Source organism: Chanodichthys erythropterus, chromosome 8, assembly GCF_024489055.1.
Source record: "Chanodichthys erythropterus isolate Z2021 chromosome 8, ASM2448905v1, whole genome shotgun sequence".
NCBI lineage: Eukaryota > Metazoa > Chordata > Actinopteri > Cypriniformes > Xenocyprididae > Chanodichthys > Chanodichthys erythropterus.
Genome location: NC_090228.1, coordinates 24,800,200 through 24,822,807, shown reverse-complemented (window position 1 = coordinate 24,822,807; position 22,608 = coordinate 24,800,200). Strand labels below are relative to the sequence as shown.

The window sequence follows — 22,608 nt, the reverse complement described above, 5'->3', positions numbered from 1 at the left end:
ATTTCAGATAAACACTGTTCTTTTGAACTTTCTATTCATCAAATAATCCTGAAAAAAAATACTGTACACAAATATTTTGTACAATTTTACACATTAAATGTTTCTTGAGCAGCAGATCAGCTTATTAGAATGATTTCTGAAGGATCATGTGACACTGAAGACTGGAGTAATGATGCTGAAAATTCAGCTTTGCATCACAGGAATACATTACTTTGTGAAATATATTCAAATAGAAAACAGTTATTTTAAATTGTAATAATATTTCACAATATAACTGTTTTTACTGTATTTTTAATTAAATAAATGATGCCTTGGTGAGCAGACGAAACTTCTTTTAAAGACATTAAAAATCTTAGTGGTTCCAAACTTTTGGACTGTACTGTATATATATATATATATTTATTTTTTTAAAGCAAATGTTAGTGTATAGAGTGTACAAAAATAAAAAATAATCTTCCGAATATATATTTTTAATTACATACATTTTTGAATCATGAATATTATGACATTTCTTGGAGTTTTACCATTTGACAGCCTGAAACCATTCCATAAAAAAATTAAATAGACATTGAAGGGAAATAATAGTCTGAATCTTGTGAAAATGTGAAAATACCAGTGTTTTCAGTGGTTTTCTGTCAGTTGGCACTGGGAACCCTCCCCCTCCACCCCCCTTTTGACATTACCCAGCCCTGTTAACAAAGAACTCTCATTGGCAGAACTATGCAGTTAGATCTTTTCATTGGTCGGGTAACCGAATGTTAATGAGGCCTTGTCTCTTGAGAGAGCTGGTTGGCAAACACAAAGTATTGAGGGACATGGCTTGGCAATGCTTGTATAAAGACACATTTACCAAAGTGCTTGTTGGAACGAGGTCTTGGTTTGAGAAACTTCTGAAACTGTACTTTCAGTAAAAGCATTTAATATTTTTGTAATGTATTTTTTATTAAAATGTATTTTATTTGTGATATTATTAATCATATAGTTTTTTTACTGACTTTAGGCACTGCTGTCAGACACTGCAATGATGAGAAAGGCTGGCTGCCCCCTGAACTCTTCAACTGTACCACCATCACATTCTCCCACCTCAAAAAACTGGTACATCTAGCTGTTTTAATAATAATACATCAATTATAACTGAAAAGTTCATATTATTGTGGCCATTATGGAAAAAGCTCCTTAATCTCCCTTTCTCTTGTTCATATCCCACCTCTTTTGGTCAGAATGAGGAGTTGCATCGTAATGAATCCACAATGGATGGGCAGAAATCAAAGGACATCGCTCGCATGTTACAGAACGCCACTGACCAGACCAGCTCCTTCTATGGCAACGATATAAAGACAACCTACCAGCTCATTTCCTGGATCCTACACTATGAGAGCCAGCAACAGGGCTTTAACCTGGCCGCCATGCGTGACGCCAAATTTAACGAGGTTGGATTTACTCCTTCATCTCTACTGTTCTCTCAACATAATCTGCTTCAGTTCTAATACTTATTAGTGATGATTAAGACAAGCATCACTGTTACTATTGCTCACATTGGGTTACATATCTGAACAAACCCAACTAACTTCACTCTCCCACACTGTTTTTGCTACATGTATTATACATCAAATGAAACGTATTGAGGAGAGATGATTTTTCAAACAGTGGGCCTCATTCATGACACACGAGCAGAACGAATTTTTGTGTAAATCGTCCATAAAGCCGTTCTGGCGTAAATTTTCAGATTCATGAAAATGTTCGTAGTTTCAAAATGGTTAATTGGTACGAAAAAAAATTAACACCTCTTCCATGAAAATTGAATATTTATTGTTAGGTATGTGGGCTATTAGACTCTTTTGTATTTCTGCAATATAATGAAGCCAAACTTGAAAAGGGAGTCCATAAGATTCCACCGTGTTCCTGGACACGTAATTGACAGTTGTAATTCATAGGTGGAGATTATGCTAATTGTGAATGAGCGTTCACACGGACCCTATTTACGAATAATTGGAATTCATTAACATACACACGTTTAACTATCAAGTCTGATGTTTACGAAGTGTTTGTAAATCCGGAGTACAGTTTTCAGGAAGGTACGCACAAATTACTCCAAATATATTTACGCAAGTTTCATGAATGAGGCCCTTTGTGTTTCTACACCGGGCGTATGCGGCATGTCGTGATGCGATAAAACAAGGTCTCGTTATAATTAAAAGAGCTGTCTAGACTGGCAGTGCCCATGGCAGACATCACAATGTCCAAAATATCATAATGACTTTGGGTTGGGCTCTTTTGACTTGTAACTGATGCTTGCCAGGCACATCTTTTTCAGTAAATATGAAAATGTATTTTACACTCAGAACACCCTTGCAGCAACTGTACAGCAATGAGCTGAAAACACCTTAGCATCCACATACTGTAGCAAAAACCTGAGCAACCATGTGACGTCAACTTTTGCACATGCAAGCACTTTTACCAATGGTTATAGCTATACCAATAATGGGATGTTAGGGGCAATTTTCTATTGGTGTCTGCTGTGTTTGAAAAAAACAACAACTGTGGCAGCCCAAAATTGTGAGCTTTGAGGTTTAGTGGATTAGTGTAAATAACACGGCATGTTGTGACTGATGTCATGAGAATGAAAACGCCCGTGTTTAAAGCACATCTGGCAACATGAATGTACTTATCTTGATACATGGTTTTAGGATAAGGATGCGTTTTAAGACCGCATTCATTATGTCTTGTCTTGGCCCAGATTCAGACTTCTAATGGCTCTCAAATCTTCCGAATTTTACCATAAAACACTGAAGTATGTGTTTGAATGTTTCAGAACATAGTGAAGGCCGGCAGCGCGATACTGGATGCCAGTAATAAAGAGCACTGGGATCAGATACAGAGAACAGAAGGAGGCACGGCACATCTGCTGAGAAACTTTGAGGAATATGCCAACACTGTGGCTCAGAACATGAGGAAAACCTACCTGAAACCCTTCATCATTGTAACCGAGAACATGGGTGAGTTACATTGCTTAAATCAATTTAAATGCAGTGCAGACCAATTACTGAGTACACTGTTTTGAACACTATACAGTTCTTCTTAACCTCAGTCTTTCTTTGACTCTTCAGTTTTTGCAGTGGATTATCTGGACGCCATTTATCCAGATGAAGTACAAATCCCTCGTTTCCAAACAACTGACCAGGAGTGTCCCAAAGACCTTAAGTCATCTGTTCTTTTCCCGGAATTCAGCTTCAAATCTTCAGATCATAAAGGTAAAAACATGCATTATAGTAACAAAAAGACACTAAATTATGAAATTTACAAAATGCTGAGTAGTTCATTTAATTCTACCTTAAAATAATATTAAAATCGAGCATGTAATTCTAACTTCCAAAATGTCGTAAATCCAGTACATTTAATCAAATTACCTCATCATTTGCAGTCAAAAATGACTGTATCCACCATAGACTGTAAAACAAGCATTATGCAAATGATAGATTGCGTGCTGAATCTGCTGCCTTAAATCGAGCTAAATTACTGTCGTTCTCGACAATGCACATTTGTAAAAGTAGAGATTTAGCGCTTACTCGCATGAAGAACAAATATAGACACAGATAATGGATTAATTTTGATTTAAGACTCAAACTTTCTCCAATACAAAAACATACCTTGTGTGAGTTCTTGTATTTAATGATGATAACGAGCAAGAATGCAACTGTTCCCAAATATCCACATGACTGCAAATGTGACATCATTATACAACAGGTCAAAAAATAAAATGCAAATTTTAAACACAGTACTGTCAGTATTTACTGTATTTTGCAATGAAATAATAGTTCTGACGAAAACCACAGCAGAACTAAAACACACGTCTGTGTTTCGCGAACAATTCTGTGGCTTTGAACGAATCGTGAGAGTAGGGCTGGGCGATATATCGCATGCGATTGTCACGCGCATTTCGTCAGTAAAGCCGGTTCCCTGATTACCGCAAAATCGCCATCACCTGCTTTCAAAAGGAGCGTCATTTAATAGACAGAGCCGTAGATCACTGACAAGCCATTCAATATCACGTTCATATCACAGATGAATCGCCGTCGATAATGAACGCGATATTGCGTAGCTTGTCAGTGATCTACGGTTCTGTCTATTAAATGCCGCTCCTTTTGAAAGCAGGTGATGGCGATTTTGCGGTAATCAGGGAACCGGCTTTACTGACGAAATGCGCGTGACAATCGCATGCATTTACGCATTTGGCAGACGCTTTTATCCAAAGCGACTTACATTGCATTATACTACACATTTGTATCTGAGTATGTGCAATCCCTGGGATCGAACCCATGACCTTGGCATTGCTAGTGCCATGCTCTAACCACTGAGCTACAGGAAAGCATGCGATATATCGCCCAGACCTACGTGAGAGTCAATGATTCATTCACAGCCACTTGCTTCATTACTGAATGAATGACTTGCTGCCACCTACTGGCGGTTTTAGTTTAATATTTAAAAGTTTTACTTAGTTTTACCATCATTAGACATTTTTTATTTAAAACATTATTTATTTTATAAAGTTATTCATAAAGCTAAAAAAAATGCACTGGACAATCAATTTAGGGGGCAAATATTGTCCCTTAATGGTAAAGGTGTGACTGCAGTCGAAGTGGAAGAGAGGGGGTACGCAGAAGGATGGAAATCCCTTCAGGGGGTACTCCACGCTAAAAAGTTTGGGAACCACTGACCTAGTTAAAGGGTCAGTTTGAAAGCAGTAATACAGCAGATTGGTTTGCCGAAAGCTGGTTCAACTGTGAAATTTGTTAATTTTTCATTTATGAAATGGCTATGTATAAATATCTCGTTCTGGTAGTTTCTCCTACAGATGATCCAGAATCCCAGAGAAGCTCTGACGAAGAGCACAATCAGGCTACAAACAAAAGGAAAAGGCATGCTGAGAGTCTTCCTCCATTTCCTGTTGCTGCAGTCATCATCTATAAAACTATGGGCCAGCTCCTGCCAGAACACTACGATCCCGACCGCCGGAGTCTCAGGTACAGAACGACACTTTTTTAAGTGCTTATCTGACTATATAATACTTGTCCAAATATTTAGTCTTGTTGGCATTCCACAGTCAAACACAGAACACTGTTGCCATGCTCAGAAGATCTATTTAACATGCCCGTTTTTTCCGCAGGCTGCCAAACCGTCCGGTCATCAACACTCCCATCGTAAGCACAACTGTGTACAGTGAAGGCGAGCCATTACACATTCCTCTGGAGCGACCAATCACACTGGACTACAACCTTCTCGAGACGGAGGAGAGAACCAAACCTGTGTGCGTGTTCTGGAACCACTCTATCTCGTGAGTCACAACCCCGTCTTTATATATAATCTATTACATTTTGAAACATAATACTAAAATTTAAAAAAATCAGTCAACATGCTTATTTAATGCCTGTCTGGTATGTCTTTGTGTGTCAGTGTTGGTGGCACGGGCGGCTGGTCATCCAAAGGATGTGACCTCATTTCCAGGAACAACACCCACATCAGCTGCCAGTGCAATCACATGACCAGCTTTGCTGTCCTTATGGACATCTCCAAGAGAGAGGTACTGCCATCTTGCCCCAATAGCTAAAAAGGATAGTTCAACCAAAAATGAAAATACATTTATTCATTTAGTGTTGTCAAAAATACCAACTTACACAGATACACACATCAGCGGATCCCTAATATATCTGCAGATAGACGGATCTGCTGATAGATGCCTGCTTTCAAATGCACCCGTGTGTATCCGTGTAAGCACTTGGTGAAAAGCGTCAAAGATGTCTAAGTACAGCATGCTTTTGAAGCATTGATCATTGGAGCCAATCATAGACATTCTGTATCTGTTGAGCATGTGAACACAATGGCCAATCAGAGGTGTTTAAGAATCCACTCAACAGCTCTCAAAATGCTAGAGGTAAATGCTGTGTATATTTATTGTTAGGGATGGTAAGATTCACCGATTCGAATCGGTGCATCGGTATAAATGTTAACGATGTGATGCATCGATTTAAAAAGTGTGCGCTGGATACAAGTTGGCATTTGTATCGCAATACATCGGTTCTAACATAAATGCATTGGTAAAAAACTATAAAATTATTAATAGATGCACAATACCTTTATTATTTAGAAAGTGACCAAAAAGTTGTGACAATATTTTAAAATATAGATTGATTTCTCCTCGCTTAACTGTTTCTCAAGCACGTTCTCTCATCACCACTGCTGCTACGTGAATATGACGTATCACAACACAAAAAATATTGTCATATCGTATACACACAATACCTCACAGCAACCCGTCAAAATAAAGTTTGGTTTAACTTGTAACAGAAATATAGCCATATTAATATTGTAGTACTAGTACTATGTAGTCAACTATTGTATTACTATTGTATGGTATAATGTATTTCCTAATGACAATGTAATACTACAACTAGTACAATAATTATTAAGAATTTAGTTTTGAAGGAATAATCACACAATTTTACAGTAACTGCAAAAAAATGAAAGGGTTTATTTAATTTAATTTGATTCAAAGTTTTTATGCCTTCATTTGATTACCAGAAAAATTAAAATACACAGCACAGAATTTCTGGAAAAAAAATGCATAGGACCCTATTATTGTAAACGAATTAATAAAGTTGCTTTTTATTAATTAAATTAATTAGACAGTCCCTCCAGAAAAACATGATTCCTGATTTCATGCATAATCAGCCAAAGTCCACATATTTATGCGGGGGTCGCATTTTTTCAAATACGGAGCATAAATTGTCGATTTCAGCAAGCAAAATATATGCGGGGCTAGCATGATTTCATAATCCCTGCATTTTCGTTGCAAAAAAGTCACATATATCTTAGCAGAAAGTTGAAAAATGTTGTGTTTACTTCACACTACTAAAGCGCCATTATTTTCCCCCTATTGCCATGGGAACCTTGTGAAGTGACGTAATTACACGACGTGAACATCATCTGCAAAGCAGCAGCGGAAGCAGGCAGGAAGAAGCACACATTTTTAAAAATATTTTATTTATTCATTTTTATAGAAGTTGTTGGATATTAATAATAATACGTTTATTTTATATAGGGCCTTTCTACAAACTCATATTCCTTTTGTAAAGCTACAGGACTTGTTTGACTCAATGTTTTGTAAGTTTGAGCCATGTGTTAATTAAGGTCTGAAATAAAACAGAATGAGAACTTAAATATTCTGTGATTTAGTATGCTTGCTTATCATTGGAAGTAATAGGAAATTACTCTTTACGTTAAAGTAGTAGCCTAGTGAGAACAGGGTGTTGGGGGAATCACCTTTTATTTTTTTCTGTTTTTCATCAAACTGCGGTTTTTGCAAGTTCCGGCAATTTCATCGCATAAAATTGTAAAAATATCCTGCATATTCCATCGCATTTTTTAAGAAAACCTGCCGCAAAATCAAGCATTTTAGCCCGCAACAATCACAAAAAATGTCCGCGTTTTTCTGGAGGGACTGATTAGACATGTTTTTGTTTAAAACATTAAAATGGAATCCAGAAAAATTAAAACAGAAAACAGAATTTGGTAAAAAATACAAATAAAACAGAGTATTTCAAGTATTTCATAGAGCCCTGCATATTGAATTGCATAGCATCATATTTTTTTTCATTGCGTCATATCGCATTGCTTCATATGTATCTTTAATGTATCATATCGTTGGCTATGCATTGAGATGTGTAGCGCATTGGCCTCAGTTATGGATGTGAATAGCAAGACTTTTGATGGATTACTTTTACAATCTCTTTATGATCCTTAAGAATCTTTCAAATGTTGATTGCATAGTCAATGGATGGACAAAAATCATAGAATAATACAAATCTTGTGTTCCGAAGATTGAGTCTTTTGGGTTTGGAATAACATAAGCCTAAATAAGAGTAAATGATGACAGAATTTTTGGGTGAACTATCCCTTTAAACATTTATTTTTTTTCCGTTATTCATTTTTCTTTTATCTCTCATTCTGTCAGCATGGCGATGTTCTTCCCCTGAAGATTGTCACCTACACGACGGTATCCGTCTCTCTGCTGGCGCTCCTCCTCACCTTCATCCTGCTGGCAATCCTGCACAAACTACGCTCCAATCTCCACAGCATCCACAAGAACCTGGTGGCCGCTTTGTTCTTCTCGGAGCTGATCTTCCTCATCGGAATCAACCAGACCGACAATCCGGTGAGGAACTCTTCTTTAGAATATTACTGTGTGAAACCTGCATGAGTTTAAAAAGAAGAAATATTGCAAAATACTGTCAAATGAAAGTGAGAAGGAACTCAAAAGACCCCACATGAAATTACAAGACTGGCTAAATGGGTTTGATCTTTCATCAAGTTAAATCACAAGTGAGCATTTTCATAAATGTGGTTTCGTGTCTTCTCATCGAGAGAGTCTTGTGTTGTAGTTTTCCCTCTCAGCGATATCCAGAATGTAGATCCCCATTCTCAAATTGCACTAATTACTTTCTTAAGTCTGTAATTAACAGCTGGATATAATTGCGAGTTGAGGTTTCTTTGACAAATGGCTCTGATTGCTTTGAGGTGGCTTTTATTTTGGGTATATGACACTCCATCATTGAGAAGAGAAGAGCTTTAATGGTCTAAATCCATTTATATGTGGTTTAACACTATCTTCCTGGCGACACTCATTGGATTACATCAGATTACAGCTTTCGATACTTCTGATTTTTATATAGATGCTGCAGATGCTTTACCAGTAGTTTTATACATTAAATTATGTTTGCAATACCACACATAAGTATTTATGATTGGAAGTTCACTATTTTTGGTCATTTGATGTTTAAAGTTCACATTTTCCAGCAGGAGGCATGCTGTGACTGGTGTCTGCTAGCACTAGGGGTCGATTTAGAGTTATACCGACACACTCTCACATTATTTTAATATATGTGAAGTTTTGCTTTACATTGGATGGACTGTTTAGGTTTTAGGTCTCCTCTGTAGAGAAGGCATGTATGTCTACTCTGATCTTTAAGTGCCTGAATCATCTGTCATGAATATGTCCGGGTATAAAAAGATAAAGCGGTGGCTATTTAGAATAAGTGAAAAAGCTATTTACAGTTAGTGTAATGGAAAGTAGATGATATTTACACATAGCAACAAATAGCATTTTGTTTACTACAAATAGTGATACATGCTATTCACACAAAGTGTAAATAGAAGTAATGTGGGTCCCACTTTATATTAAGTGGTCTTAACTACTATGCACTTACATTTAAATTAATCATTTGATACAATGCACTTATTGTGTACATACATGTTTTTACATTGTACTTGTATTTTAAAAACACCTGCATGTAATTACATCTGTAATTAATTTTCTGTAATTACATTCATAATTACACTGTTGACCCATCCCTTACACCTTACCACTACTCTCAAACCTACCCATACCACCACAGCTTTCCCTAACCTTACCCGTATCCACCTCAATAGCAGCAAGTACATAGTAGTTAAGGCCACTTAATATAAAGTGGGACCGTAATGTGCTTTCATTAAGGATAACACTCTGAGCTATGGAGGGTTGAGTTAGTAAAAATAGGCTTTACCAACAATTTTGGCTATTTACACAAGTGTAAAATGAAAAAAAAAAAAAAAAAAAGTCAAACATAGCTCCAGATTTTATTTCACCAAAATGTAGTATTCATTTTACTTATTATTATTATTATTATAAAAATGCTATTCTTAAAACGTAAAATTTAATTCTGCTGTTTAAATTTAAATTTATACATCATGTAATATTTGTTGTACTGCTTTTAATTTATGGTTTAGATTTTTTGCTATTATTTCAATTTTTAAAATTATTTTATCATGTTTTATTATTTTAAAGAGTTTTTGCTATTGTACAAAATATCCTGTATTACAGCAACTGAACCTTCGCAAAGACCTGCGCCCTTAGTTACTGTTGCTTTGTCTGACAAGCTATGGCTCTGTCACGCCACACACAGTGAAAAATACATTGCGGAGCAAAGAGGATACTGACAACATGTCGACAGACAACACAGAGCAGGTTACTTATGATATTAAACAAAGTCCCAGCTTTCAAGTTGTGTTATTTGTTAAGAAATTCAAACAATAAAACCATTTTGTGGCTCTATAATGTGTCGTGACAGCTCAAGCGGCTCGTGAACCGATCATCTCTTCCTACTAGTTAATTTATCAAATAAACATGAATGAACATCAGAAGGAATGTTGTGTCAAACACGGAAATATGTCAGTACACACCAAGGTTAATCTTCTAACTCCTCACTGCTTTGTCGGACAAAATGATGTATTCGGCGTTATGATTGGCTAGATCGCTTGTCAATCAAACTCCCGCCGAAGGGTCAGTTCTACAACATCTGAATGTTTTGCAATAATGAGAATATGCTCTCTTTCTCTCTGTGCAGTTTGTGTGTACAGTAATAGCCATCCTCCTGCACTACTTCTACATGTGCACGTTTGCCTGGACGTTTGTGGAGGGTTTGCACATTTACCGCATGCTCACTGAAGTCAGAAACATCAACCACGGCCACATGCGCTTCTACTACGCCATCGGCTGGGGGATACCTGCTATTATTACAGGTCAGACACACACACACCCTCTTCAGTCTGTTCCCTAATTACTATTTCATGTACACCCAACCCAACGTTTTTGCAGGTTCATATTTGTACGCTCATGCACTCAGCTTATGTCCACAATGTCAACATAGATACACACCTTTAGCTTATGAATTTCCTTTTTTTTTAAGAACCACATTCATGTCGTCGGGCTTGGACTCGCTCCTTCCTTTGAATGGTGTGTGTGTGATCCCTGTGGGAATGAGACAGGACGCCATTGTCTTCATATTACTACCTCTCGGTCTCTCGCTCTGTCTTTTTTTCTTTCTTTTTCTGTTTTCTCTCCGGTGGCTCCGCTCTCCATAATGGGTGTCACTTTCTCCACTGGCACATGCTCAAAGCAGTGAAAAAGCCCCTATCCTACAGATAATAGAGGCTGACCCGACTCCTCTCTGCTCCTCCCAGCTCAATAAATGGCTGCCTGCTTTCTTTACTCCTTTCTGTAATTCATTGCTCATAGTTTGGGTTAAGGATTTTAAAAAACTTCAGGGTGTAACTCCCTCTGCTTCGTGCTGTGGACATGATTGATCTGCAGACCTCAAATTGTGCTGCTGTTTCTTGTCTAAGTCATCACACTTACCATATTCACCCAATGAAATGCAAAAAATTTCAGAAGGCTTGTCGTAACCAAACCATAACCAAACCATGGAGAGTAGAATATCTTAGAATATAAGGGAAACATAGGGGAGGCTTAGTATCCACATGGAAACACTTGCAACCACTCAGAAAACATTAGAAAACTGCATAGTAAAGCCTTAGCAACCACCTTGGAACACTCTAAAAACCACTCAGAACACCTTAGTAACTGCTTATCAAAGCCCTAGCAACTACCAACTTGCCATAAACCACTTGGAACACATTAGCAACCATTTACATTTGCAACACCCTAGCAACCACCTTGAACACTGTGGCATTCAAACACACATAAAAAAATACTCCCAACAACTTAGTAACCGCCTAAAAACACTCAGAACACATTAGCAACTACATAGCAACGCCTTAACAACCACCTAGAAAACCCTGGCAACCACGTAGCAATCACTCAGGACACCATAGCAACACCTTAGCAACCACCTACAGTAGCAACACCATAGCAGTGTGTTAAAAACAACTCCAAACAGCGTAAACTACACAGCAACACATTAGAAACACTTGGAATACCTTAGTAACTGCATAGCAAAGCCCTAGAAACTACCTAGCAACATGTTATAAACCAATTGGAAAAGATTAGCAACCACTTACAATAGCAACACACTAGCAACAACCCTGAAAACTGTGCCATTCACATGTTAAAAAAACTCCCAACAACTTAGCAACAGCATAAAAACATTTAGACCACATTAGTAACTGCATAGCAAAGCCTTAACAACCACCTAGAAAACCATAGCAACCATGTAGCAATCACTCAGGACACCATAGCAACTCCTTAGCAACCACATACAGTAGCAACACCATAGCAGTGTGTTAAAAACAACTCCAAACAACGTAAACTACAAAGCAACACATTAGAAACACCTTAGTAACTGCACATCAAAGCCCTATCAATTACCTAGCAACATGTTATAAACCACTTAAAACACATTAGCAACACACACCTACTATAGCAACACCCTAGCAACCACCCTGAACACTGTGGCATTCACATGTTAAAAAACACACCTAATAACTTAGCAACAACATAAAAAAAACTAGAACACCAACCATCTAGAAAACCTTAGCAATCACTCAGGACACTATAGCAACACTTTAGCAACTACCTACAGTAGCAACAACAGTAGTTAAAACAACTCCAAACTTAAACTGCATAGATACACATTAAACACACTCAGAAAACCTTAGCAACCACTAAGCAACACCCCTATAATATTACTCAGAACAACCAAATAACAATATTTTGGCAACCACCCACAAAATCTTAGCTTAGTCACTGTGATTTTGACATGTTCATATTTTGTTGATCCTGGAAGAACATTCCTGTTCGAAAATTAACCCTATCCCTACCCCTAAACCTATAAATACTTATCCCTAAAATCAGAGGGAAATGATAGGTGAATAACACTGACCCTGGTTGTAAGCCTAAACCCGACATAAACTGTAAACTTGTCCCTCAAATCTGATTGGTTGACTGGAATGTTGATCCAGGATCAACAAAGATGATCCAGGAACATGTTGTACTTGGTGAAGTCACATTCACCAGCATGGTGGCAGCAAATTTTACAGAGAAAAGCATGTTTCTTAAGATGATGTAAAAGTCATGTTGACGTCTATATCCCATCAGGTTTGGCTGTGGGTTTGGATCCTCAGGGATATGGAAACCCTGACTTCTGCTGGCTGTCTGTCCATGACACCCTCATCTGGAGTTTTGCTGGACCCATTGCTGTAGTGGTGCTCGTAAGTCCATCCAACAGTCATCTATTGATCATTCTAACTATCAGTCTAATGTAATTCTCTATCCACGTCAACTGCTTGAACATTAAATAATCTCTTTAACAGGTCAACATTGTTATCTTTGTGCTGGCGGCCAAGGCGTCATGTGGCCGAAGACAACGTTCCTATGAGAAGTCTGGGGTCATGTAAGACGTTGTTATCCTGTCCCTTGAGAGCATTTACCGAGGATAGTTTTATGAAGTATAGTGGTACTTATTGTGGTTTGTTTTTGCATGTGCTCCAGTCCTGCTATGCGGATGGCCTTTCTGCTCCTGTTGCTCATTAGCGCCACCTGGCTGCTGGGTTTAATGGCTGTTAACAGTGATGTCATGACCTTCCACTACCTGTTTGCCATCTTCAGCTGTCTACAGGTAACAGTCATACTCTTCCTGACCTTTGTTTTTCAAAAATAGACAAATAAGGCAAACATCACTATAACTGTTGCTCATACTAAGCCTTAAAAACATACAAAAGCACTATATTTCTTGCATTCGGAAATCTGTCAGACTGAAGTGCAGATGCAGGATGTGTTTAAAACAGGTTTCAGTGATGTTATTGTTAACTAAAACGATACTGCTTTACCGAAATATAATTTCAATAGGTATCAGGAGTTTCATGTAAGGGTGGAAAAAAGCAGATTTTGGTTTGCGGGAATTCGAAAGCATGCTTGAAATTTTGCTAACGTGACCACACTTTAAAACTATATATATATATATATATATATATATATATATATATATACACACACACATATATCTTTATATATAATTCTGTAGGAAAGTGGACCTCGAGGGCCAGAGTTGAGAAGCTTAGCCTTAGCAACTAATTCAAATAAATTGAAATAAGTTTAAGCTGAAAGGTAAAACTAAAATAAAAATAAAACTAAATAAATAAAAAAAAACGAATAAATATATAAAAAATTATAAAAATTACAAAAGCACATAACAAAATTATTAACACAGACAGGTTTCCTTTTCCTTTTTCTGTTTTTAGGGCATATTCATTTTCTTCTTCCACATCGTGTTCAATAAAGAGGTGAGGAAAAATCTGAAGAACGTTTTCACAGGAAAGAAACAGTTACCTGATGATTCCAGCACCACGCGCACCACCCTACTGACGGTAAGTTACTGTAACACATATAAACGATTCAATATTTATACATTAATTGTCCTTCATGCATCTGGAAACAGCAGTTAGGATCAGATTCAATGTCAATTTATTTAGTAGCAAATTAATAACCAAGTCATTTCAATTAAGTAATTTGCAAACATTAAGTAATTTCGCCTAATTTGCTATCAAAGGAAGAAGTTTGCTGTGGTCTGGCATTTGGAAATGTATTTTTTCTCTTGATTTACACTACTGTGCTCTCTCTCTGCCTTTAGCGTACTCTGAACTGTAATAACACGTACATGGAGGACGGTGCGCTGTACCGCTCGGGCATAGGCGAGTCGACAGTGTCTTTGGAGAGCACAGTCAGGTCAGCTAAGAGTCACAGCAGCTACTTTACTTACACACACAGGTAACACGCTACTGCTGGGGCACGGCGCTACACGCTGATTATGTAACATTTCACTTTCTCTTATCCTACCTGACATTTCTCAATAACATTCAGAAATGAAAATCCTGTCATTACTCACCCTCATGTCGTTCCACACCTGTAAGACCTTTGTTAATCTTTGGAACACAAATTAAGATATTTTTGATAAAATCCAATAGCTCAGTGAGGCCTCCATTGCCAGAAAAACAATTAACCCTTTCAGTGCACAGAGAGCTACGAGACATATTTAAAACAGTTCATGTGATTACAGTGATTCAACCTTAATGTTATGAAGCGACGAGAATACTTTTTGTGTGCCAAAAAAACTAAATAATGACTTATTATCTAGTGATGGGCCATTTCAAAACACTGCTTCATGAAGCTTCGAAGCTTTACGAAACTTCTTTTTCGAATCAGTGGTTCAGAGCGCCAAAGTCACGTGATCTCAGTAAATGAGGCTTCGTTACGTCATAAGTGTTTTGAAATTTCAGTAGTTCATGTGACTTTAGCAGTTTGATACGTGTGAACCACTGATTCGAAACAAACGATTCGTAAAGCTTCGAAGCTTCATGAAGCAGTGTTTTGAAATGGCCCATCACTAGATAATAAGTCATTATTTAGTTTTTTTGCCGCACAAAATATGTATTCTCATCGCTTCATAACATTAAGGTTGAACCACTGTAGTCACATGAACTGTTTTAAATATGTCTTTAGTAGCTCTCTGTGCACTGAAAGGGTTAATTATCATGCTGGCAATGGAGGCCTCACTGAGCCATCGGATTTCATCAAAAATATCTTAATTTGTGTTCCAAAGATTAACAAAGGTCTTACGGGTGTAGAACAACATGAGGGTGAGTAATTAATAGCAGAATTTTCATTTTTGGGTAAACTAACCCTTTAATAATTTACCTTATTTAATTGACTTTTCTCTTTTCATATGCATGAGCAAAAATGCATGGCTTCTGCTTTGCAGTGCTGCGATAATGTACACAAACTTTAACCTGTTCCTGCATGTATATCCATGAATGTTGTGTGTTAACATCTGTCTCATTGTATACACTGAACGCAACCCTGTGACATCTCAAATGCTCTGTTTATAGATTCAGTTCAATAGTAATTTTCAAAGCACTTATCATTATGTGTAAATACTGTGAATTTGCTGAGGATTTTGCATTATGATGTACTATATGCTATCTTGTATAAACGTCGCTCTGCAAGCTTGTTAGCATAGCATACTAGTAGAATTAATTCACAGTAGGACCTGAATTGTTATTAATGATTATTAATGACATGATCTTGACCAAAAATGGATGCACCTCTTGATGGACATAACATCACAATATTTATTTTCATCAAGAGGTGCGTCCATTTTTGGTCAAGATCAATGCAACTCTGTAAAGTCTCCTCCAGCACATCCCAAGACTTTCAATGAATTTAAGGTCAGGACTCAGAGGTGCCAATTCATGTGTGAAAATGATTCTTCATGCTCCCTCCCAACCATTCTTTCACAATTTGAGCCTGATGAATCTTGACATTGCCATCCTGATATAGCTATGATGTGTCTTCCTACATGGTTGTTTAAGAAATGAACAACAATGTAGGAACAAATGAGCCAAAAGAGATTGCTTGCACAACATTTAAATAGTCTGGTTCATTGTTTGCTGAAAGTTAAGTTCCTCTGAACCCCTCCACCTCCCCCAGTTCCACCTGCCTAGATCTGCTACGGGACTTTTGTATGCCTATTCATGCAGCAGCAGCATATCTTACATGCTCACAGCAGCGTGTCTGTGTGTCTATTAGCAGTAGCAAATACATACTTGAATAATCAATAGCAGCAGCGTAGCAGATCTTAGTCCGCCTAGGCCAAATACATTATCATTGCCATATTCAATAACAGGCTAAAACTTTCGAGAGTTGTCGTAATTGAAATATAAGGCAAGTCGTATTTTAAAAGTGGAATTAAGTGGAATTTTACGCCAAGAGTTCAGAAGCTGAACCTTTAGTTTTCAAGAAATAGATCAAGTCAGCATGGGCTGATTTGTCATATATGGGTCATTTTTCATTTTATTTTGTTTTTCACTTGAATCTAATCTCACTGCAAGTAGAGGTCATGTGTGAGACATCTGTCTTGTATCTCTCTCATTCTCCTTCTTTCACTCCTACACAGGGATGAGTTGGGTCAGAAGCCCAGTGTTTCATCTGGAAATGCTAAAGCCGGACACACTGACATTGACGGTTCACTCTTTCATAACGGCACTAAAGCAGATGGTATGAAAAAACCTTTCCAAGCCAGCACTGATACATACTTAACGCCTGTTATCCACATGTAAACTAGGGTAGTGTGACATATTTATTTGTGAACTACAAACTGTTGAGATTGACGTAAGGTTGTGTGTATTCAGACTCAGATTCGGACAGCGAGCTCTCCGTAGACGAACACAGCAGCTCGTATGCCTCCTCTCACTCATCTGACAGCGAAGATGAAGACATCGACATGAAGCCCAAGTGGAATAATGAGAGACAACCATTACACAGCACTCCAAAGGGTTCAAGAGAAGGTATTCATCTTTCATAATGACATTAAATCTGGAAATCTGAAATTGATGGATGTATTTGCAAGTTATGGATGTGTCAATTAACATTAACCTCTTCTTTTGCGTTTAGTGGACACGGTGTCCAATCACGTCAAGCCTTACTGGCCGACTGAAACCATGACAGCCAGTGACAGTGAAGATCCCGGAGGGGCAGAGAGACTGAGAGTGGAGACGAAAGTTAACGTGGAGCTCCATCATGAAAGTAAACTCAATCACATTGGAGAGACCACTCAGGAGAAAGACCAACCAACACCCTCCATCCAAGCCAACAGCAACCACCAGCCTGAACAGAGGAAAGGTGAGACTGGCAAACAAACACTTTTATTAACTGTAAAACATCAGTTGAGAGGGGGGTGGGAGAAAAGGATAAACATATATACTAATATTCCCGTGTACTTTTTTTTCTTATAGGTATTCTGAAGAATAAGATACCCAACTTTCCTCCTCCACTGACAGACAAAAACATGAAAAACAAACTTCGGGAGAAGTTATCGGACTACAATCCCCCGACCATCTCCTCCAGAGTGCCCTCTATAGCCTCTAATGATGGGGGCAACGGCCACAACGTCCTCATCAAGCCCCCTCATCAGCCACCCGTCCAACCACGAGAACAGCAGAACGGCATGGCCATGAATCTGAGATCAGGGACTGTTAACGGCGGCAACCTGTCAGACTCTGAGTAAGACGCTATTCAACACTCCACCTTTCTTCACCCAAACCTTTTTATCTATCTATCTATCTTTTATGTCTTTTTTATCTATTACAAAAATAAAGGCAGAGTTCAGTAATGGGTTGTAAATTGCATTAGGGTTGATTCTATTATACTATTAATATTGGCATGATTAGTTAATACTAATACCAGTGAAATTTCATGATACCAATTTTGATATTGCATCCAAAACAAATTGTGAAATATTTTAAAAATTGTTCAGGTCAAACACTTTACAATAGAAACTTTACATTCATAAACTACATTAGTTAACATTAGCTAATAATGAACATTCTTCTACAGCATTTATTAGTCTTAGTTCATGTTCATTACAACATTTGCTAATATATATATTATTTTATCTGCTAACATTGTTTAATGCACACTGAAACTAAAAAAAACAATGAACATTTGTATTATTATTAACTAACATTAAAGGGATAGTTCACCCAAAAATGAAAATTAACCCATGATTTACTCGCCCTCAAGCTGATTTACCCACTCTCAAGCATTCCTAGGTGTATATCACTATCTTCTTTCAGAGGAACAGAGTTGGAGTTATATCAAAAAATATCCTGGCTCTTCCAAGCTTTATAATGGAGATTTTGAAGCTCCAAAAGTGCATCCATACATCTTAAAAGGTAGTCCACAAAGTTCCAAGGGGGTAAATAAAGGCCTTCTCAATTGAAGTAATGTTTTTTTTAAAGAAAAAAATGGTAATGGCCATAAGCAAGTCAATTTCTGGCTAGGGCTGGGTATTGACACAATTTTCATGATTCAGTTCGATTACTATTCACATGCTTTGATTCGATTTGATTACAATTTCGATTTGATTCGATATCGATTATTTTGGATGTAGTATTTCAGTTACAGTACATGGCAAATTTTCTAGAGGAAAAAATCTCAACTAATGCTGTAAACTACACATGTAAGTCAGTTGGTACTACTATAATAATATTGAAGGTTAAATTAACTTATTTATATACAAACACTTAAATTACACTCAATGATGTTTTTATTATAAATAAACTTTAGAATTACATAATCATATTTCTACTCCCATTTGTTTTTTTGAAATATAAACATTTAAATTGATTTATTCAACTGATTTATTCAAACATACGGAAGAGGTTTAGAGCCAAGCAAGAACAAAAAAATAAAACCATCTCAAGATTAAAGTTGTTAAATTTCGAGAAAAAAGTCGAGATAAAATGTTGAGAATAAAGTCATTAAATTACGAGAAAAAATCGTTAAATTACGAGAAAAAAGTCGAGATAAAATGCTGAGAATAAACTTGTTAAATTACGAGAAAAAAGTCGAGATAAAATGTTGAGAATAAAGTCATTAAATTACGAAAAAAAAGTTGTTAAATTACGAGAACAAATTTGTTAAATTATGAGAAAAAAAGTAACGAATTTGTTCTCGTAATTTAACGACTTTTTTCTCATAATTTAATGACTTTATTCTCAACATTTTATTTCGACTTTTTCTCGAAATTGAAGAAGTTTTTTCTCGAAATTTAACAACTTTAATCTCGAGATGGTTTTATTTTTTTTTATTATTGCTTGGCCCTAATCCTCTTCCGTACAAACATGCATTAAATATTGAAGAACATTAAAAATTATAATGAATATGTAAGGATACATAGCTATATTTATCAGAATGCTGCTTTCTAGAGATGGACGTCATTTGAAATCTGAGACTTTGCTTCATATCAAAAGTAACAAAGCACAAATATTATTGCGATTTATTGGATGGGAGGCGCTACATATTCTGCTCATTCATCAACTGAAAACAGACTAGACTAATCGATTCTTGGGATTTAAGAATCAATATCGGTTCGTAAAAATGAGAATCAATTAAAAACGAGAAATCAATATTATTACCCAGCCCTTGTTCCGGCGGAACTCAGAGTGACCTCTGACCAAATGTATGATGTAAGAGTAGCGTAAGCTTTGTTGAAGAGTAGACGCCTCTCGCGGATTAAAAATAAATAGGGATGGGCAACAAACTCAATCTCCTCTTCTCTTATATCGAAATCGCCCGTCATTTGTTTTAGGGGCCATTCACATATCGTGTCTTTTGCACGCTCAAATTCGTTATTTCAAATGTAGCCTCATAATGGAAGCGATGTGGTCGCAACGCGCATGCGGTGCGTTTTCCAGGTGCATCGAGATGAAAAATTCTCAACTTTTCAGAATGCCGCAAGTGCACCGCAGGTCATGTGACAAGAACCAAGCGATCAGCTTCGGCCTTTCCGTAAAAAAACATCAAAATCTCAGAGACTTCTGCGCTTCTGCTTTTGTCAATACGTCATGCATCGGGTCACTCTTCCACCAGAACTAGACTTGCGTATGGCCAATATCGGAAGCCAATTATTATAGTTTCTAAAGTTTTAAATATGGCAATTTTTCTTACAAAAACACATCACTTCAGAAGGCCTTTATTAAACCCCTGGAGCCGTATGGATTACTTTTATAATGGATGGATGTGCTTTTTGGGGCTTCAAACTCTCAAGCCAAATTCACGACCATTATAAACCTTGGAGGACTAAGGATATTTTTTAATATAACTCCGACTGTGTTCGTCTGTAAGAAGATAGTCATATAAACCTAGGATGGCTTGAGGGTGAGTGTAAATCATGGGATAATTTTCATTTTTGGGTGAACTATCCCTTTAACAAAGGTTAATAAATGCTATGAAAATATGTTTTGAAAATTGTTAGTTAACACAATTATTACATTATTGTAAAGTGTTACTGAAAAAAAAAATAGAAATTATTCTTTGCATAAAGACATTGAAGTTTATTGCACAGTGACATTTCACTGCTCTTCCTGGAGTGATTATTGTAAATTTTTAAATCAATATATGCTTAACTGCACATATTTAAACTGCAGTGACACCGCCAGACTTTTTTAAATTGATAGTAGCAATACTGCAGAAAGACTGGTATGATTACTTTTTTTGCATTTCTACAATATAGTTGGAATAGAACACACTTTGAAAATGTAGTTTGCATGTTTTTGAAACCTGAGCCTTCTGATTCTGTTCAGCTCTTTGTGTCTATTGGAGCATGTGTCCCGAAAACAAAGAAACGTCTTCTTTACACCTGTTGTCCATGTGGCATGCGGCTGCTGTACTTGGCCTGTATTCCTGCAGAACACCCTCCTAACCCGCATGTATCCTCCTTCCTTTTCTCTCCCTTTCTGCTCACTACAGCGGCAGTAATGAAACATCAATTTGACCCAGCAGGAAACCTGAGGAACTTCTGCCCTCGTGAGGGGAGAATATCATCCCTTGACAGTGGGAGGAAGCTGGAAAGCAAAGGTGGATTACCCAAAGACCCTCCCTCTAGGCGCACCTTGCTCTCCAGCGTGTCCTTGGGGTCCAGGCTCCATTGGAGAACAGTATTACTGCAGATTTCTGCCTGTTAAATGAACGTTAAGGAAAGAATAAGGGAATGTATCTAAATACGCAAGACCGGGTCGGCGAGGAAATATGGAAACTGTGCCAAACCACTAAACGTGGGACTTCAAGCATCCCAGCATGCCGAGCGACACGCTCTGACTGACTAACAGGTGGTCTTGAAGAGACACAAGTAATTTTGTACGTAATTTTTTATGATTGCACAAGGCTGGAACTTTATAGAGACATTTTCCGATTACAAAAATCACAGAATGCTGAAATGTTCACCAAGTGCCCTGCTTGGCTCGTCCTCATAGAGGAGATCCGTCTCTTGACTAATACTTTCCTACTGTGTAGATATATTGTTGTTGTTGTTGTTGTTGTTTTGAAATTGTAATATTTTAAGGCACATTTGTATATTGAAAAGCATTTTTAATAACATTTAATGCAAGACTATTTTTATCCAATGTGGTTAAATCACAAATGTTTTGTACTTGATTTGCAGAGTTAATCATTTGGGTCTCTCTGGTGCTCTAGTCCCAAAACACAACTAAAAGTCTATCAAAAACACTGTTCAATTTTAACAATATTCAGTGGCGATGTTTTGTAATGTTTGAACTGTGAAGACTTGCCCTTAGACTCAAGGAAATGAAAATGAATGTGTTTTCTTTTTTTATTAATTGACAGTTCACAATTCATATTCCAAAGACGCAGCAGCGAACGAGACTTGCAGGTGTTTTAAATCATATTTCACGACAAAAGACACTGGATTTCTTATGACATAGCTGTATTTATTTTTATGTTTTGAGACACTGGACAAAAATTGAAGCTGTAAAAATAAAAGCTCTCTGAATTTGTATCTTTGTTGTATAATCTTTATGTCTTTTCTCATTCCAAGCACAAATGTGAGGTCAAGTATAATATACTAACACTTATTTTGTATTTCCTAAACTCTTAATTAAGTATTTTATTAAAATGTATGGAATATGTATGCAATTTAACTTACTAACTCTGTGTATACTAGGTATGTTAGTATGCAAACTTCATCACTAGTTTAGTTTGAGTGTCTTGTTTGAGATTTACTTCACTCCGACCTGCTTTCTGCCCTTTACCCCGAATTCCAGCATAACGCTTTTACTGTCGCAGGTGGCACAGAGAAGAATTCATCTTCAGCTGAGCTTGATTATCCTGAGTGCTCTGTACTGCCTCACTTCAAAGAGCACATGAAATATTAACAACTGAAGTGAGTGGCCTCTGAACTCATGCTCAAAATGAGAAAAAGTGTGGGG

General features: G+C 37.2%; 1 protein-coding gene across 5 annotated transcripts in view; it reads left to right on the top strand.

The window, feature by feature from the left end:
- celsr1a (cadherin EGF LAG seven-pass G-type receptor 1a) overlaps positions 1 to 22,132 on the top strand; it is a 121,130-nt gene extending 98,998 nt beyond the window's left edge. For 2 of the 5 annotated variants that reach the window (XM_067392397.1, XM_067392394.1), the window contains 19 exons: positions 1,001 to 1,095; positions 1,221 to 1,430; positions 2,813 to 2,996; positions 3,108 to 3,251; positions 4,841 to 5,021; positions 5,165 to 5,332; positions 5,452 to 5,578; positions 8,009 to 8,209; positions 10,437 to 10,611; positions 12,926 to 13,038; positions 13,141 to 13,220; positions 13,319 to 13,445; positions 14,068 to 14,193; positions 14,457 to 14,551; positions 16,779 to 16,879; positions 17,014 to 17,169; positions 17,276 to 17,503; positions 17,617 to 17,884; positions 21,164 to 22,132. In XM_067392397.1, coding sequence (XP_067248498.1) covers positions 1,001 to 1,095; positions 1,221 to 1,430; positions 2,813 to 2,996; positions 3,108 to 3,251; positions 4,841 to 5,021; positions 5,165 to 5,332; positions 5,452 to 5,578; positions 8,009 to 8,209; positions 10,437 to 10,611; positions 12,926 to 13,038; positions 13,141 to 13,220; positions 13,319 to 13,445; positions 14,068 to 14,193; positions 14,457 to 14,551; positions 16,779 to 16,879; positions 17,014 to 17,169; positions 17,276 to 17,503; positions 17,617 to 17,884; positions 21,164 to 21,194 — 2,810 coding nt within the window. In that variant the 3' untranslated portion in view covers positions 21,195 to 22,132. Of the gene's footprint in view, positions 1 to 1,000; positions 1,096 to 1,220; positions 1,431 to 2,812; positions 2,997 to 3,107; positions 3,252 to 4,840; positions 5,022 to 5,164; positions 5,333 to 5,451; positions 5,579 to 8,008; positions 8,210 to 10,436; positions 10,612 to 12,925; positions 13,039 to 13,140; positions 13,221 to 13,318; positions 13,446 to 14,067; positions 14,194 to 14,456; positions 14,552 to 16,778; positions 16,880 to 17,013; positions 17,170 to 17,275; positions 17,504 to 17,616; positions 17,885 to 21,133 lie in introns of all 5 variants that reach the window. The other 3 variants (XM_067392398.1, XM_067392396.1, XM_067392395.1) reach the window with 2 other exon arrangements.
- Positions 22,133 to 22,608: the final 476 nt, after the last annotated feature.